This window comes from Eptatretus burgeri, chromosome 7, assembly GCF_056783735.1.
Source record: "Eptatretus burgeri isolate ZD-2024b chromosome 7, Ebu_testis_v1, whole genome shotgun sequence".
NCBI classification, from domain to species: domain Eukaryota; kingdom Metazoa; phylum Chordata; class Myxini; order Myxiniformes; family Myxinidae; genus Eptatretus; species Eptatretus burgeri.
In genome coordinates this window covers 35,481,442-35,501,421 of record NC_140967.1, presented here as the reverse complement: position 1 = coordinate 35,501,421, position 19,980 = coordinate 35,481,442, and the positions used below count along the sequence as shown (strand labels likewise).

The window sequence follows — 19,980 nt, the reverse complement described above, 5'->3', positions numbered from 1 at the left end:
CACGAGTGTGGCGAAATGCGTGCTGCAACGCACGCATAGCGCGGGTGCAAGGGCGTGTGTGAGAGCGATTGGGTGGGTGACAAAGACCCCGTGTGCGGAAGCGACCCCGTGTGTGAGTGGTGTGGTGGTAAGTGTGCAGAAGATCGTGCTTCCCAGCACGCCATGTGTGTATGAGGCACCGCGAGCGAGTTCCCCCGCGTGTGTGAGTAGTATGGTTTGTGTGAGGGAAATGGCACGAGTGAGTGAAAGGCCGCGAGTGTGTGGGGCCACGTGTGCAAGGGTAATGGCATGCGTGAGTGAGCGGCCGAGTGTGAGAGAGACAGCGTGTGCAAGGTCGCTATGTGTGAGGGAGATGTCGGTGGGCATGTGTGAACATGCAGCCGCGTCTCCCGGGGCGAATGGAGTGGAGTGTGAGCGTCGTAACACGCAGGTGTGCGTGGGTGGAATGGAGACGACGACGGCGACATGTGAGGGACAAAAGCCGGGTAGCGGCTGTAGCTGTTTCGTGGACCGTACCGGGTTCGCCCAGCAGCGAGCGCGAGGTCCGTGCTGTGCAATGCACGAGGCCCCCACGTGCTCGCTTGCGGGAGTGAAGTCCCGGTCCGGAAACGCACGCGGTGGATTTGCCGATCCCGCGGACGGACAAAGTTTAGGCAGGATTATGGATTTGGACCGGACGGGTTCTCCACGTGATCGTGTGTGTTTAGCTCCAACGGGCAAAGCACATGTGTTCGCGTGGGGAACCCCTCGAGACGTGGGGCTTGTGTTTTTTTATGCGCACGGTGACGTCATGGCTGCACGTGGGGTTGGAATCCGGCAGGAGGGGTATCCCTGCCGGATGGTACCGTCCAAGGAGGGACGAGGTACACGTGCAGCTGCATGACGTCACGGGCAGGTGCAAAGTGCGCGAGCTGTGAGTTGCCGCGCTGGTGCTGCGCATGTGGAAAAAAAAGAAAAAAAAGAGCAAGCCTCACTTTCAGGTGCACAGGATTCCCGGGCAAGGGGTGGAAGACCCCCCTACCAGGGCACAGGATGAAACTAGTTAGGGGGAAGGGTTAGCATAGCTAGACCGGCTCCATGGAGCAGGGGTAAGTCCTCATGGGGCCCGTGGAATGGATTAGTTAGAGGGATTTAGATGAGCTTTAGGTGGGGAAATTAAAGTTATTTTAGAGATTTGGAGACAGTGACAGCCTTTGGATGTGTAGAGTTGACGTAGTTTAGCTACGTAGTGTTAAAAGGAACGTGCTACTAGTTTAAGGGACGACGTGGGAGCACGAGTTAGTTAGGGGATGCAGTTAGAAGGATGGCGGAGTTCAGCGGTGTGTGTGTTGAAGAGTTGTGAGGTGAGTACATGATGAGTGAGTGAGGCCAGCGGGTCTGTGTGAGTGGAGCGAATGGGGAATGCATGGTGCGATGAGTGAGTGGGGGAGGAGTGACTCCCGCCCAAGGGACCCCGGGGTCAGTGTAGAGTGAGTTAGGGGGTTAGTTAAATTGAAAAATGGAGGTCGTTTTGTTGTTGGTGTGAATGTAGGCTCAAAACCCGTTTGGAGGGGTGCAGGAGCCCTGTTGACGGGCTGGGAGCGTGGCTGCAAAAGGCGAGTATCGCTGAGTGGGTACCCCGGGCACCAGGCTAGTCGGCCGTGGTAGGCCAAGGGCCCATGGGGGGCCGGGATAGCGTAGTGGGCACGGGTGCGCCTGCTTGGTGCGGGGGCCCGGGGCGCCATTAGCCGCGTGGGCAGTGTTGTGGGCACGGGTGACCCTCGGAAAGGGGCCTGGGAAGCCAGCCTGCCACGTGTGCGTTTCAGGGGAGGTGCCATGGGGGGCACTCCCCTGTGTTCAGGGAGCTGGTAGGCTCGGAGGCAGTGTAGTGCCCGGGGGTGCCATAGCTGGAGATTCGGCAGAGGGTCGTGCCTGCCAAGGGGAGCCACGCGTCCCAGCCATGAGACCGTGTGAGGGCATGGAGAGAAAATTGGGGGGCGAGGCCCGAAATTGTGAGGACACCAACACAGGCGACGGGAATCTGGGTTGTTAGAACCAATAGTTTAAGCGAGAGGCACTCGTTGGAAGCCCCGGGGTAGTTTAACAGGTTAATGGTTAGGGTAGATTAGGAAGTGTACCCCTCTGCACCATCCATCCCCTCGCTCTCGTTGTGGGCCGCTGGACCCACTTTGGGTTAGATCGCTGAACTCTGGGGAGGCCATTCTGAGGCTTGGATTGGGCCTCGACACAGGACGCTAGCTCTCCCTTGTTCCCCTCCGGGAAGGGAACGTAGGGGTTGGGAGTAGGCTAGGTGACAGGATAGGTTAGCCGAACAAGGACAGTACAGGGGGTTAGGGGACGATTTATAGTGGGGAAGTAAAAATAAAAAAATAAGTTGGGGCTAAATTGGGGTTTGACAAATTAAGGGAGTGGGTATAGACAGTGACAGGCAAAGGGGATAGGTTGGGAGAGAGACCGTAGAGTAGGTCCGAGCCCGCCTTCCGAGTGGCCAGCACCACCGCACTCCCTCCACCAACCTCCACTGAACGGCGAAGGCTGGCCAGCTTCATCGGCAGCTGTTGTTTTGCTGCAAGGCCTGTGCCGGCTGGATCGGCTGCAGCTGCTGTGCTGCAAGGCCTGTACCGGCCGGATCGTCTGCAGCTGTTTTCTGCAAGGCCTGTGCCGGCCAGTTCATCTGCCGGCTGTGTTTGCCTGCAGCGGCCTTGTTCTGCAGGCTGTGTTTGCCTGATCACCTTTGCCATGCCATGCCCACTGCCCCTGTTCACCAGCCCCGTTCAATTTTTGCTTTGCCCCCCCCTGTTCATTGCCATGTGCGCCAGGATCAGAAAGCAACAGTTTGCAAGCTGCGAGAACTGCCCTGTTTGCAGCTACAACACGGGCCTGCAGTGGCGGCCCGTGCACCGTGTTTGCGTCCATCCATTCATCCATCCATTCGTTGTGTTCATTGCGTGTGCCACTTGAGCTGGCACGGAGACTGCATTTGTGCAGCCCATGCACCGTTGTGGTTCACTGCGTTCAGTTCAAAAGGGAAGGCCTTGGACTGCGTGTGAGCAGCCGGCCACGTTCCCTGTCACCTGCATTGTTTGAGCCAGAGACTGCATGCGAGCAGCCTGGCTCCCTGCTAACTGCTTTCTTTTTGCAGAGTTCAGTGATCCTGGACCATGGTTTAGTGTAAAATTTGTAATTTAAGGTTAAGATGTACTGTACATATGAGTGCGCCCCCGGCATGTCTGCCTTAGCGCCGGCAATTTTATTTAAGTCGTCCGTGTGAGTGGGTTTGTTTAGGTAGTTACTCAGCCCTCAGGTTATTTATTTTGGGGACACGAATACCATGAATGTCGCACTCAGGGATCCGTAGGTAAAATGTACTAGGGGAGAACTACACATGATGGCACACGAAAATTTGACGACTCGGGACGAGTCTGTAAAAAGGGGAGGGGGTAGTGTTGTGGTTGAGGAAATTCGCAAACCACCATTCAGGTCCCATAGGTGAGATATCTCTGTAAGTATATGTGTAGTTAGCCCAAACCCGTTGTTTAGAGGGAATAAATGTCATTCATTCAGGCTGCGACCCTTCAAGATAGCCGTTTTTCTGTTCTATCTTTATTTTGAGCCAACCACGTCTCAACAGCCATCACACAACAACCACCAACCGCAACGCCGCTTCACAACAACAACAACAACGCCAACAGCCACGACCTTTACCGTCACATCTCGCTCTCGCAACCATCGCATCACCGCCATTCCCGCACCGCTTGTGGGCACCGATCCTGGACTCGTACAGGGCGCGCACCGAGCAGCGGGTGCAAAAAGCGGCCTTTCCGAGAAATCGGATCAAGAATGATTCACGCCCACTTCTGTTCCGTCCTATCAGCGAGCGTGGGGCGATTTCGCCCCGCCTCCAGGTGCGTCAGAGTATAATCGATATATGCAGATTCGAGGATCAGGAATGATTCACGCCCACTTTTCCTCTGTCCAATGGGCGAGCGTGGCTCCGCCCCCGAGCCGATCCTGATCCAAAAATCTGCATATGGTTTCTCCTGTCGCACTATAAAGCGCCGAGCGCGGGGCGAATCGAGGGAAGAGTTGGAGAGTTGTGGCGGCGGCGAAATCAGTCAGAGTGTCTGTCGGGGTCCAGAGAGTCTGGCGAAGCCAAGGAGCTTTGTGGAGGTCTGCGCTCGTGTCAGAGTCGGGGCGCCGCCGCCATTTTGCGGCTCATCACCAGACGGGTAGGCTCGACGCGGTCTCGGCCCCAGGCCCGTCTGCCCCCTTATCGTTGAGGGTGGCCCCTTTTTTCTTTTGCTTTGGGGTATATGTGTTGTCGGCACCGTCTGTGAAGTAAAACTGTGTAAGTGTTGCCGTGTGCTCGCGTAGTCGGTAGTAGATCTGCATTGTGTTTCTTTTGTTGCAATTGCTTTTGGTGCGTAATTGTTGTTTCTTCTTTTGTTACATTTGCTTTTGGTGCATAATTGTGGTAATTGTATATGTGTGCTTTCCGTTTGCTGCGGAATAAATGTGCTTTATGTTGAACTGTTTCTCCCGTTTCGCTTCCTCTTTTCTCTAATTGAATCTCCATCTTACCTCACGTAAAGGGTTGGTCGTGGGCTAAATACGCCCGATAATTAATCGGAACTGTCGTGGTTGACGATAACACCGCTCGGTTATCCCGATAGTACGGAACGGGTCGCTTAAAGCGGCCCGTGTCCGAAGTCGACCTGCGGCGAGGTGCGATCGCCCGGTCTACCCTCCGTGTGGGTACTTGGGTAGGTCGAATTTGGCGAACAACCCTATCCCACGCAGGGGGCCGATTGGCACGATCGTGGTGAGGCCGAAAGGCCCACCCGTGACTAGTTCCCGGCGTTAGTCCGAGAGGGTCACGACGGGATTGTCCGTCCGGTGGGCGACGTGCCGCGATTCGAGTTACGTGGCCGCTCGCACGTCGGCGGGCGCGAATCCGCAACAATATATATATATATATATATATATATATATATGATATATATATATACATATATATATATATATATATATATATATATATATATATATATATATATATATATATATATATATATGTATGTATATATATATATATATATATATATATATATATGTATGTATATATGTATATATATATGTATGTATATATATATATATATATATATATATATATATATATATATATATATATATATATATATATATATATATATATATATATATATATATATATATATATATATATATATATATATATATATATATATATATATATATATATATATATATATATATATATATATATATATATATATATATATATATATATATATATGTATATATATATATATATATATATATATATATATATATATATATATATATATATATATATATATATATATATATATATATATATATATGTATATATATATATATATATATATGTATATATATATATATATATATATATATGTATATATATATATATATATATATATATATATATATATATATATATATATATATATATATATATATATATATATATATATGTATATATATATATATATATATATATATATATATATATATATATATATATATATATATATATATATATATATATATATATATATATATATATATATATATATATATATATATATATATATATATATATATATATATATATATGTATGTATATATATATATATATATGTATGTATATATATATATATATATATATATATATGTATGTATATATATATATGTATATATATATATATATATATATGTATATATATATATATATATATATGTATGTATATATACATATACACACACATGAATGACAATTGACAAAGACATTAGTGTAGACAATCGACGTGTGCGGATATACACTGGTGTACTGGATTTGAATCTGAGTTCTCATCAACATGATCCATCGGCATTCCATGTAGGAAAATTAAAAATTCAAAGCAAATAAACTGATCATCTTCTTCTTCTTTTGAAGCCACAATTATTCCCACGTTGTTGTTGGATTGGCCAGAGGAAGTTTTTGGTCCAGGTCTTTCACGAACTTGCTGGCCAGGCCTGACACTCGAGTAAGTGGTTAGTTGAGACAGGAGTTTGTAATTTGTTCAGGGTTCCGGCAATAACTTGCCTACTATTCCTGAAGGACACCGTGGGATCTTTAACATCCACCAACTCTCTATCTCTATCTCTATCTCTATCTCTATCTCTATCTCTATCTCTCTCGAGTGCAGCCTGTGGCTGGTGGTTGCATCATTGGTTGGGACGCGGCTATGCCGCTGATGCAATGTCCCCCTTACCAGTACACTGGTGCTCATTTTGCCGACCTCGGAAGAATGACAGGCTGAGTCGACCTCCTGGTGTATTTTAATTCAGTGGCCCAACGTGGCTTGAACTCAGAACCCTAGGATCCCAAGCCGCCACCCTAACCACTAAGCCAACACCAGGCTTGTCCACCAACTAATGCCAGCAGACGGGACGCCCAGTTTAATGTCCATCTGAGGGATGGCACACACATTGATGAATCCCCCTGCCTATGCAACACTGAGAAGACAATTTATAGTTAGGTTGGGATTCAAACCCAGGCTAGATAGCTTTGAGGTGAGGGTGTGTATCTGGTATGATTTGTAGTATAGTGAGTGGTATGACTTATTTTAAAGTTTAAGAGATGTGATGCCGTCTCCTCGTCCCGTCTTCTCCCCTTCCATTGGACAACGACGCAAATGCCAAAAGCACACCTTACACGTAACAGTGTGCAATGGTGCACCACGCCGCCAGTAAGCCAAAGCTGCCAAACGCATTATGTAACCCTCTCGAAGTTGGGCGTAACTTGAACAGAGTCATGAAAGACGCACCTGTGTGTTCCAGTTGGGCGTTTCACCCCCGCCTGGTCCGAGTTCCGCACGACTCGCCGTTATCCTCCTAAAAACGCCCCTCGCTTTTCACGTGCCCTCAGCGCTCTCGCCTCCTTTGTGTCTTCTTTTCTCGTTCTCTCGCTCCCTTTATTCCCGTCTTTGTCCTACCCCATTGTGTTTGCGCCGCCAGCGTAACCTGATAGACAGGTATGCGTTGATTTAGAATCCGGCACAGGGGCACGATTGTGGACTGTCTGGGCGGCGGGCGGGACCAGTCCTTTGAAGGTCGGTCCGGGGTACTGAGCCGACAATGGCTTTGAGCGCACGGGTCTTGGAAGGGTCGGGGTGGCGTGAGGGGGGTGCAGTGATGTGTTTGTTGTCGTTTCGATAAACTTTCACGCCTCGAACAACATTCCACGGAGAACGCACATACAGGTGGAAAACCCTATTACCAGGAAATAGCCTTAAATCATCAAGTATGTAACACCGAATGCATCAGGCAACCGTACGAGTTCGACATAGCCCAACGTGTAGACGTCCTGCAAGGAGAAACTGGGATGCCGCTTCAGCGGAGACCCGGACGGTTAGGAAAGCAAAACCGTCACCCGACACCATTAATCATCATGATCTCACTCACCGAAACAAAGGACTCGGTCGCTATTTATTACAAACTGCACATTATAAACAATATTATAAATATATTGCGGAAAAAAAAATAATGATTATTTTCATCGTATTACAATGCAGTTCAAACGCATGAAAATGCATTGTCATTTGTCGGTGCGGTCATTGTTGTTACGACTAGTAGTGTTATCATTATGATGTTTTCTTTTTACACCTGATCGCCAATGACAGGTGCGCTTTTCCCACTTGTGTGCAAAATGGGAATAATGGAGAAAAGTTAATTTTGTTTTCTCTGAAACATCTCCTGTTGTTGCCTCTCATTGTAACATACATGTTATTTCACCATACTACTACAACTACTACTACTGCAGCAACTACTACGACATGCGAGGTGAATTGCAGCTACATCACTGCTCTAATCTCCCTGATCTCACACAGCAAGGTGCATGGAAGTGTATTATACTCTTGATCATTCGAACGTTGTGTTCGAATGTAAAAACCTCATTTTATGCATTTCTTATTGGCACAGGTGTGTGTGTGTGTGTGTGTGTGTGTGTGTGTGTGTGTGTGTGTGTGTGTGTGTGTGTGTGTGTGTGTGTGTGTGTGTGTGTGTGTGTGTGTGTGTGTGTGTGTGTGTGTGTGTGTTTGGGGAAAAAATGAAATGGAAAAAATGTGTCAGGGTGGCATTGCACAAAAAAAAGCAACCAAATAAGATAGGAAGGAAAGAACAACAAGGGAGGAATGACACCACAATATGACGTCACAATCCTTTTACAGATTGCTATCTCGACATATTTTGACATTTTTGTCATCGGTAACTGTATGGAAATAGTTCGCAATTGAATGAAGATAGCTATGTAATGTTGGAGGTAGTTGTGCATTGCCAATGTGGGTTGGTGATTGGTCCAATTGTGTATTTTATTTGTTGTGGGATTGAGACGTAAAATGTCAAAAAGATGTCGTGATGACAATCCGTAAAAGGATTGTGGCGTTGTCATTCCTCCCTTGTCATTCCTTCCTAACTTTTGAGGGGTTTTTTGGGGGGGAGGGGGGATACCATCCCGACATGTTTTTTTTTTTTCTTGTTTTTTAATGTTATTTGTCTTCTGAATTTATACATCAAATGTGTCTATTTAAATGATGAGATGTGACAATTAAACAACGCGTGCATCAGACTACTCAATATTCGACAGCAAGTGTTGTAAATTAGATTAAGGTTATAACGAATCTGGTTTAATTCCTTACATAAATGGTGACATTTTAATAACTTTATTTGTATTTCATGGACCATGGACACGCGACAGCAACGTCAGTCTGCCAAAAGTGCACACCAACAAAGAAAATGAAAAAAAAAGACATAGATTAAACTGGAGGAATTTCTGAAGCATGCGTTTCAAAGCTCGAGAGAACACGCAACTCAACCAACCACAGTCTGATGTAGCAGGATCCGGTTCCACCATTGTGAATGGTACGACTTGCTATAGTATACCTTCGAGTCCCTCCCCTGTCGCTCCTCCCTGTCCCTCCCTGCATCCCGCCCGCTTAACACGGCACCCAGAAGGGGCCGCCACACATTGAGCTGCCCATGCGTACCCATGCGTAACTCGTCCGGACGTGTACCTCCACTCCACGTGTCTTTCTTTAGGCGACTCGAGGGTCCAGTACTGTTGGCTGCAGCTGTCGTGCGAGGTCGTGTCTAAGTCCGACGCCGGGAACAAAGAAGAGCGAACGGAGCCTCACATTGAGTTAGCAGCTCCGAGAGCCTCCCGTAACAGCTCAGAACTTGGTACCGTGATGGGCTCCACAAAGACGTCCGACAGCCATGTGAAGCGGCCCATGAACGCCTTTATGGTTTGGTCTAAGGGCGAACGGCGGCGTCTGGCACAAGAGAACCCAAAGATGCACAACTCCGAGATCAGCAAGCGCCTGGGGGCCGAGTGGAAACTCCTCAGTGAAGTGGAGAAGAGACCCTTCATCGATGAAGCGAAGCGGTTGAGGGCACAACACATGAAGGAGCATCCGGACTACAAGTACCGTCCACGACGGAAGCCCAAAGGGACGGCAGTGGGTGGCGGGGGCCTGTTGCACCTGCGGAAGGAGCACTACCCTTTCCCCTTCGCATTTTTCTCTGGCGACTCCGAGGGTTCGTGCGGTGGCTCCGACATTCACGAAAAGACCCGCTCGTACTTCGCCACATCAGGACCCAGCGGACCCACTGCGTACCCAACGCTGCTGGAGCCAGCACTGCTTCACGCTGCTTCGATCCCACACAAACTTGCTGAACTGCATCAGCACCATGCGCCTGCGTCGGGAGCACCCACCCCACACCCTTCTGCTCTCGGAGCCGCACTCTCACACACTGCCGCCTTACCTCAAGCACACTCCATCGCGGCATACTCATACTCCCCTTTCACCTCTCAAGCGCAGTCCCCACCTGGATACCCACTCGCTTGTACCTGTGCTCCCTGGAACACATCTCCCGCCGCCTCAAGTTCCCCGCTGGCCTATCTGCTCTTCCCGGGAGTGGGAAAGTCTGCCCTCGAATTCCCCTCTGCGTGAGCGCTGCCTGGACCCGTAGCGGTATTTATATCTGTACATATAAGATGCTCGGTCTCTCGATCCTCAATGTGTATGCGAAGATATATGAGCGATATACTAGTCTGCTTTTCTCTTTAATATCGTAATCATTTCATTGCCCTCTCTTTTATATGAGCTTCCTTTTCTTTTATGTCTCTTTTTCTCCGTCGTTCCACTTGAATTCCATGCAACATCGTTGATCTTTGTGACAACCTCAGTGCTGTTATTGTGCAAGCAAACTCACGAGGCCTCACGAGGTGTTTGACAAGTGTTGTGTGCATGACACGACCTGTGATGAGTCACGATTCTGCACAAAGACGGAGCCAAACTGGAGTGCGACGTCCTTATGATACATGTATGTACTTTTGAATGTAAATGCACCTGTATATGTATTATGCATATGTATCTATAGTGGTCAAGAACATGCCATTTGTGTATATATATATATATATATATATATATATATATATATATATATATATATATATACACACATATGCATATACATTTATTTATATATATATAATTATATACATATATTATATGTATTTGTTATACTGTATGTATGTAAAGCCAGACCCAAGTGGTACTTTACTTCTTTAAGAAGTGTTTTCTTGAGTCTTGCGTGTGTTTTTGGCGTCACAGAGCTCCAGGATGCCCGGGCTCTTCAATTCGTCACGTGAAACAGGAGTCCAGGCCATTTTGCGCATTAAACTATGGTGGGTCACAATTTCTCCAGTTCGTGTCAAGCACAGTCCCTGCCCAGATAAATTGATGGTGAGCCCTGGATCTTGTCACGGTGAGACCTGAATCGACAGAATGTAACAGTGGTTTTACAATTGGCAGGTGTGTCTCACCTGCCTGTCATGGCATGCCCAGTATCGGAGTGAGGAAATCAAAAAAATTATTACAAAGAAAGAATAACAAAGGGCGACATACTCCAGTCATGAGATGACATAACTTGCATTGTTCTCACTGTCACCACATCATGCTTGAGGCGACCTGGGCGAAGTCGAGAGCAGATAGTTGTGTTTTTACGATTCATGGCACTGAAATCGCACTCCCTCTTTTGTGAGATTTTACCCATCAATTTTATTGCACTTTCTCTCATTCATTCAATCTTTTCTTGTTTGTTCAAATACATGTGAGTTATGTGAATATTGTTATTTTAATATATCACTCATTTGTATTAATTAGTGACTTTGTTAAACCTTTCTTAAACTCTAAATGAATACATTTTGTCCAATTTATCTTTGAGCTGTCTCGTCTGTGTTTGATTCCCAAATTGACAATAAACGGTTGGATTTATGTTTCACAGGCAGGGTATTGAATCACAGAGCGCACCGAACACTGGTTGGTCGATAAGCCGGTTGTCCCTTCTGATGGACACCCACTGTGTTTTCCGTGGAGTAACCGAGTTATTGTTTGATGGACACCCCCTGTGTTTTTCGTGAAGAATAGCCGAGTTATGCCGGCACCCTAAACAAATCACAAATTCCTGCCCAAATCACTCCAGTAAAAAGCAAGACTTAGCCAATCAGTTGATGAAAGACGGGCCAGATCTTCCCACATGACTGACCTCACACGATGGCGGGATTAATTGGAGTCATTAAAGTAGTGGAGTAGAAGTTATATATTTACACATTTTGAAACAAAACATTGCCGTTCTTCCAGTGTTGTATCTCACTTGTAGAATTTACTTTTTCATATCTCTCATATGTGTGAAAGTTCAAGATTAACTTGACTGGGATTGCCCATAATTCGCAGGATGTAAAGGTGCAGGCAAGCAAAAATTATGCAAAGTGCTATTCTCAGTTTTGTCACAAACGGTGAAGAGCAGACTTTGTTCCAGGATGTTTAATCCATGATGCACGTGCGTGCGCACACACACACACACACACACACACACACACACACACACACACACACACACACACACACACACACACACACACACACACACACACACACACACACACGTAATTAGTTTACATTCATGCATGCAATGTGGTCTGTTTTTATAAATGCTCAATACAATGTGATGAAATGAACTTACTCTTGTGCAACAGAGGAAATGCTGGCAGGAAAATTAAAATAAATTAAAATAAGTAAAAAGATTTCAACTTGTTATATGAGAGGTGATCAGTAAGCCCCACCCAGGTCAAACAACAAAAGTCAATTAACATGAGTAAAACATATTTTTTAAGTCTGGTTTTTATTGAATTTTTACTCTTAAATGATATTACCTTTTTCACTGAATAACATTTTTATTTTACCCTCTGTTTATTGAATGTTGATGTTGGTTACAATCAACTGATGAATTCTGTTCAACGTACCTTACTGATTTCGAAGATCCATGATGTTAGGCCGAATACACATGGCATAAAGTCTGATCGTTTTCTCACTAAATGTTGAGGCTCATATAAGGAGTAGGCTTGCCAATCAGCTAACGATAGAGGGAGCCAAAGGATGTGGAAAGCAGGCCATGGATAAATATATTTGGTGATGAGCCACCATATTGAAGTGTGTAGTAAAAATTTGAAGATAATTATGCCTTTAAATGTATCAGATAAGCCCTTGGTTGTAGATTATTTTACACTCACCTTGTACTCGATAAAATAAAACGTTTTTTGGTTAATTTTACGTGAGCACTTCACTGTGTTACTCTTTTCCAAAGTGCCTTCCCAAAATACACTCGGCGGCAACCAAACGTTATTTTATGTTGTATCAACTTTCTTAGTTATTCAAACTTGCCTTCACTTTTCCCTTCATCGTGTGCAATCACTCTGCACACGGGAGGACATAAATACAACAGTAAATGTGAATTACTGATTAAAGGTTACAATATATTTTGAATTTTTTTTTTTTATTCTGACATCTTTTTCTGACAACACTTATGAAATGAAGAAATAACACACTAGATATTCTAACTGCAGGTGAACTGTATATGGTTTATGTTCAAAAAGTTATGTAAGGTAGACACTCTTTAACTTACTTGGGATTTAATAATGACGTGGATGTTACCTAAAAACGAGCTCAGAGGAGACAGATATACGTCGAAGAAAAAAATATATATACAAAACCACTAATGCTGACGCAATTGCGCCGCATCAGGGATGTTCTTCATAATTTCTTTTTTGTATTTTTGACTATACTGTATATTCTCCTTTGTAATCTAAATCCAATAATTAATTTAAAGCCTGTATTTTACCGTTTTATTTGAGAGCTTGTGCCTGTTCCTGAAACGGCATTTTCCATACAAGCAGCGATGTTGAAATATTTTTCGAGTTCAATGGCTATATGTCTTCTTCCATTTCTCCTCTTCTTTCATTTATACATACACACGTGTTGTCGATGTAACTTGGAGTTAAATATTATGTTTAGTTTGGTTAACCCACATCATTTCCTACGAGAGGAAATCAAAACTTTGACACGGCTATTGTCAGTGTGTATCGGCACATAATACGAATGATAGCTTTTATCAGCTGCAAGGTGACCATCGTGGTCCAACTGTCGTGGGAAGCATAGTGAAGTTAACATTTCGGCCGTTAGCCCTTTATCGGCATGAGAAGTACATGTGGTGCTGGCATTGTGTGAATTGGGTTTTCAAATTTTTGGATGATCTTTCTCAAACTACCTTGCAAGGATGGTCTTCATTAAACCTGCCATTTACTGATTATGGACCGCAGTTTTATGTGAATTGGGTTGAGAAGACAAAAAAATACCCTGATAGGGTTGGCGCAGAATTATGCCACACTCGCTTGGGCAGGAGTTGAGACTCGAGTGAGGCAGACCCTTTTTCAAAGAAAAACAAAAAACTTGCATTATATTATTTTATTGAATTGTATTTTCTCCATACATTATAGCCAAGGACATCTAATTATCACCATGCTCCTCTAGTAGCCATGCATATTTAAGTTTATAAGACAGGTGGGCCAACTCCTCCATCCCTCCCTCACCCTTCTTTGTCAATTTTTTTGCTTTTGGAAGAGAGGAGTAGCTTTCCACAATTTGTGATCTCAGGGGGTTCTAAAACAACAACAAATGTTTTTTACCTGTTGCGTTCTAATTAAATTCGAGGCATTACATATAATCTGAAAAAAAAAATCTTCTATAAGAGTATCGATTTGGCTTTTGTTCTGGACGTCATGTGCTTGACCGATTGATACTCCTTTATAACAAAGTGACCGACTCTCTTAATAAAGGATATGTGATGTACTTTGTCCTTTTTGGTTTGTCGGAAGCTTTCGATGTTGTTTGTCGCACACTCTTGTTAACTAAATTTCACCATGTTAGCATTGGAGATCGCTTTCTAAACTGGCTTTCTTCATTTTTGTACTAAGACCCTTCAAAAATTTGCATCATTGGATATAATTACAGAAAGTGTGGTTAAGAAAGAACAATCTCCACAAAGGTGAAATATTTGGATGAAAGAATGGCTAAAGTTTGACGGATGAAAGAAGCAATAGTCGCCAAATGTTTCAGGAATTACGTGTGGGAGGGGCAAAAGCCTTCATGAACCACATGTGAATCTCTCCCCCAAAATGTTTGGTTATCTTTTTCAAAAGTTAAACATTCATTGAGAAGTATGAGACACGTTTGAGATTCTGTTCCACCTGCAGCACAGGTCAAAGCAACACTCAGGTTTTTGGAAGATGATCTACCTACACCCCACCCCTTTTTGACTCTCCATTTGAAGGTGATATCTCTCTCTCTCTCTCTCTCTCTCTCTCTCTCTCTCTCTCTCTCTCTCTCTCTCTCTCTCTCTCTCTCTCTCTCTCTCTCTCTCTCTCTCTCTCTCTCTCTCTCTCCCTCTCTCCCTCTCTCCCTCTCTCCCTCTCTCCCTCTCTCCCTCTCTCCCTCTCTCCCTCTCTCCCTCTCTCCCTCTCTCCCTCTCTCCCTCTCTCCCTCTCTCCCTCTCTCCCTCTCTCCCTCTCTCCCTCTCTCCCTCTCTCCCTCTCTCCCTCTCTCTGCCTTATGGCTGCTGGTTGAATCATTGGTTATGGTCACGGCTATGCTGCCGAGCAGTGTCCCTATTACCAGTACACTGGTACTCATTTTGCCAACCTCAAAAGGATGATAGGCTGAGTTAACCCCACCTGGTATTAATTCAGTGGCCAATGGGGCTCAAACTCAGGACCCTAATCCTAGGATTCCGAGCTTAGAGTCTCATGACCTGTTCTTCCACCCAGAGCCTTAGAATAACACAACAAACCCTTGCATCTGGAACATCAAGGTGATCAAGGAACAACTTGGTCCATCCCGACATATGTAAACACATCCTTTTCTTCCATGCTGTCCTTGGATGTGACTCAACATCTCACTTCTACGGGATCGGGAAAGGAACTTCCCTCAATGCATTCAAGATAAGCAGTCACTTCCATGAGCAAGCCATGGTGTTTGATGCACAGTCAGCTTCTCCTGATGATGATGTAGCTGCAGAAGAGAAAGCCTTGGTGATCCTCTACAATGGGGAACCCAGCGACAAGCTAGACTCTCTGTGGCACAAGCGGTTCTGTGAGAAGGTGGCTTCCAGTGTATCTCACATTCAACCACAGAACTTACCACCTACATCAGCAGCAGAAAAGTACCACAGCCTTTGTGTGTACTTTCAGGTTCAAGATTGAAAGGGATCTCGGGGTGGACTCCTTCCAAAACAGTGGGGGATGGTGGGAGAGTGAGGAGGGGCCTGTGCCTCTCCAGACAGACCTAGCTCCTGCTCCTGAGTACCTGTTGTGTGTTATCAGGTGCAACTATCAGACTGACTACAGCAGCTTGAGGTGCACAGGCAAAAAGCATGACGTTGAGTGTACTCCTGCTTGTGGAAACTGCAGAGGATCTGGTTGTACAAACACAACACAGCTGGCATTTGATGAAGACGAAGATAATGACATTGTTGGCTTCTGAATGCATCTTGTGCATTGACACAGCTTACCCATGGTGGGGAGATGCTAGCAATATGGCAACTATTCATCTTCTATGCATATCTCTGCTTCTCTTGCTTAAACAACATGTACATGTTCACTTTCAAGTTCTCTACAGACTCTGTTACTTTCTCAAAGATCTCGGTATTTTGAAGGTTTTCAGGATTATGATTGCAATTTGGTATCATGTTTTACCTTTACGAGTCCTGACAGTTGATGTTGTTCAAGATTTGTATTTTTTTTAATTTTTTTTTTTATTAGTTTGTGCAATGACAATCTGTAAAAGTTGCAAATGGTCTTCGGTGTTTTATTTCATAATTTACAACATAATTATGTAACAATCATTCCGAACTTGTTGACTTTTGTTATTATGTGTCAAGAATAGTATGTACTCGTTCTGTATCCATCAGTATTGCTTTTTATTTCATTAGTTTAGTATTACATATTTTAGCTATTGGCTGGAATTGCCTCTTACTCCTTCAACCCCAAATTGCTTGCCAACAGTTTCAATAACAATCAGTATCTAACGACTAACAATTCACTGAAACCTTCAGATGGGCTTTAACATGTTTAAAGGAGGCTGAAATGTGGGAAAAAAAATGTCATTTTTGGGTGGGGTCATATTCCAGTGATTTTCACAGGTTTCCCCTTTTCGGATCCCTTAAGACTTTTTATAAGCGATAGAGGACATATTCAGGAGTATAAAACAGCACACACTTTTTGTTGCAATTTATTCAAGGTTGATAAAAGATTTTTCATAAAATTCCTGTACTATCAGTTATTAAATATACAATGCTTAAACTGCGTCAGAAAGGTCAACAGAGGTGTTCCTTAATGTTCAGCATATAGATCAATATTATTTCCAATTTTATTCACCAATATTGCTTCCCAACAAAATATTTTCTGATTATATAAAATTGTTAATAATGTTTATGTGTTCATACATCTTCGCCTTTTTTCAAAACAAAATATACAAAAAGTGACACTAACTTGAGTCAGATCGACATCAATATTGTTCCACATCCAGCTACAATGGTATCAAAGTAATCATATAATCTCAATGTGCCTTACTGAGATTTAAATTGGGAACCCCTTTTCCTTTTTAGGTCATCTCTTCGAGCATGACCTAATAATATGGGTGTCGATGTCCTTCGATCCGTCCGTCCGTTCACAATGAAGTTGAAGCGGGAGATATGGTAATTAGTGATCCTGATAGAGGTCGATGAGACGTACACGATGGTATGACTTTCAAGGTCACCGAAGGTCAAGGTCAAGGTCACGAGGCCTTTGAAGTTGCGAAAATGACGATTTTTAAAATCTATCTCCTCCTACATTTCTCAAGCGATCTTGAATTTGATTGTGGCATATGAATGTATGGGACAACATCTAAATTTGGTCAGGACGGATTTTCGAATTTCGCTTTCGTTTTCGCGTCACGTGACTTCAAAGTTTGCAAAAAAACTGCTCGACCTTCAGGAGGCTATATATATTCTCGACTGGGCATGGTAAAACTTAGTGAATGGTGTCGTTGCATTGCAGCTGATCTTGTCTTTCATGTCCATTCGAAAGAATACCGATATCTTCGAATACGTACACGTCACGTGACTTTGAATTTTGCAAAAACTGCTTCATGTAGTTGCAAAATGACGATTTTCAAAATCTATCTCCTCCTACATTTCTTAAGTTATCTTGAATTTGATTGTGGCATATGAATCTATGGGACAATATCTAGATTTGGTCAGGCCAGATTTTCGATATTCGCTTTCGTTTTCGCGTCACGTGACTTCAAAGTTGGCCAAAAATCCCTCCTGACCCGAGAACACTACACCCTAGTAACGGGAACTCATGCTTGTTTCTCGCAGAGATGACCGTCACTCCCGCACGGGTGTATTTTTCTATTCGTCATCACACCGATAACTAGAACAGCATTCGGTAGAGCACATACCTCCGCCAGGCTGAACAGTTTAGGTTTTGTATCCCACTGATTGGTCCGGATGCAGACCCGGCCTATTCATCCTTTTCACACAACAAAATATAATCTGCTTGTTCTTGTCACCTATGCAAGTCATCCGCCAATTTTTGCCATAATCCACCTACAGCTTTGAAATATCATGCTATATATAATTTTGCTCCAATCTCTCAATGGTGAAGAATCACTTAAAAAAAAATTAATTCTCGAATCTGGATCTTCACCAAAATCTAATCAATTCATCCTTGTCGCATGCCCAACCTGTCCACCACGTTTTGTCAGAATCCATCTACAAGTTCTGGAGCTATCTTGATCAGAGTCGAACAAATAAGAAAGATGTCGTGCATCGCACGATACTTGCGAAATCCGAATAAACAATAGTTGCCATGGAAACAGCAATTTGGTAATTTGGAAAATTTGACCCATCAAGTGTTTCACATGATGGAATGTTGTACATAACAAATATGGTTGATAAATTTTCTAATTGCTGCCCAATAGGTGTTTTAGATGTTTTGGATGGCATTGACCTTGACCTTTGACTAATTTTGACCAGATTTTATATACATATACTAGACATGCATACACCTAACCTGTGTAAGTTTAATTATGATATCTTGAAAAGTTCCTGAGGTTTGGCAATAATAAAATCACAAAAATATCCCATTTGATTATAACGAGGGTGAAATTGTTGGCATGGAGACCATTTTCTCTTTGCCACGTGGGAACTTTTCTCTTTGCCATGTGGGACTTCTATTGCATGTGGCATTTTTCCCAATGCCACGAGCAAAGATGAGCAGAACCTGAAAAATAGAACGAAAAATTTAATTAATTATTTATATTTTGCACCCTCTGAGCTTGCTTGCTACTGAGGTGGTTTACCAATGGGTGGGGGGGGGGTGGGGGTTCACTGACTGATGACACTCAAGTATTTTTGCAGAAGGCCCTCAAACAGAAGGTCTAACAGAGTCTATAGGGTCTTAGAGGTCTAAAAGTTATTTCGGGTCTTAAGGTTCTTCTAGGATCTTAGAGTTATATGGGGTCTTAAGGGTCTAATGGGTGTAAACTTTTAAAGGGTTTAAAGGGTTTTTAAAGGTCTAAAATGATCTAAATGGTCTCAGGGCTATAGAGGTTTCCATGTCTTAGAGGTATATTCCAACAGTCTTACCCCGAAGACTATCTGTCTTAGTCTCCTTGTGAGAGATGTGAGACTCCTTGTCTTAGCCTGTCTTATAACTTCAGAAGGTGTTCTGGATGTGAGACTTTTCAACACCCCTGTCTGTCTGTCTGTCAGTGTATCCATGTCTATATATATTTTCACTTTAAAAATGTTTTTCTCTGCAAATACTTGTCCGATCGATGTGAAACTTTAAACATAAGAGGGACACCCCATGGATAATATTTTATTTCTAACCCTGATGCCATAGGTCACATGGAATGTCAGCCATATTGGATTAACGGGAAAAAATTGGACATGAATCATATTCTCCAAAACCGCTCAACAAAATTGTTTTGAACTTGGCATATATCATCAACTCCCCATGGGGTATATAGGGTGATAACTATGACATCATCGGAGAAGTGGTATTCCAGCCATAATTGTTTGAATTGAAATCATTATCTGAAATATCTAAAACTTCATATATCTGATATATAACCCAATGTGAGTGACGAATTAAATGTATGACGTTCACAACCCATGTCAAGAAACTGTGATATAATAGGGTACATGAATGATGCAGGTATATGGGTCATGATAGCAGTGGGCCAAAAGAGTACAATGTTCAGTTAACGATGGTACTTTGTTCAGAATGAACGCACGAGGCGAGACTTTGCGAGGCGAGACATGAGGTCACAGATTAAAAAACGAGTGCCACTCTATGAGTGCCATTCTAGTTGATAGACGGAATTAACAAACATAGTCAAGGTCCAATGACATGTAATTAATAGATGGACTCGCAGTCCAATTCACGTTCAAACAAAACGTAATTAAAATATA

The 19,980-nt window shown here is 43.6% G+C and overlaps 1 protein-coding gene across 1 annotated transcript; it reads left to right on the top strand.

Annotated features, from left to right (window-relative positions):
• The first annotated feature begins 9,068 nt into the window (after positions 1-9,068).
• Positions 9,069-12,053, top strand: LOC147023035 (transcription factor Sox-14-like). Its single transcript, XM_085888037.1, has 2 exons — positions 9,069-10,446; positions 10,737-12,053. The coding sequence occupies exon 1, from the start codon at positions 9,309-9,311 to the stop codon at positions 10,071-10,073; it is 765 nt and encodes a 254-aa protein (XP_085744163.1). The 5' UTR covers positions 9,069-9,308; the 3' UTR covers positions 10,074-10,446; positions 10,737-12,053.
• The last annotated feature ends 7,927 nt before the right edge of the window (positions 12,054-19,980 follow it).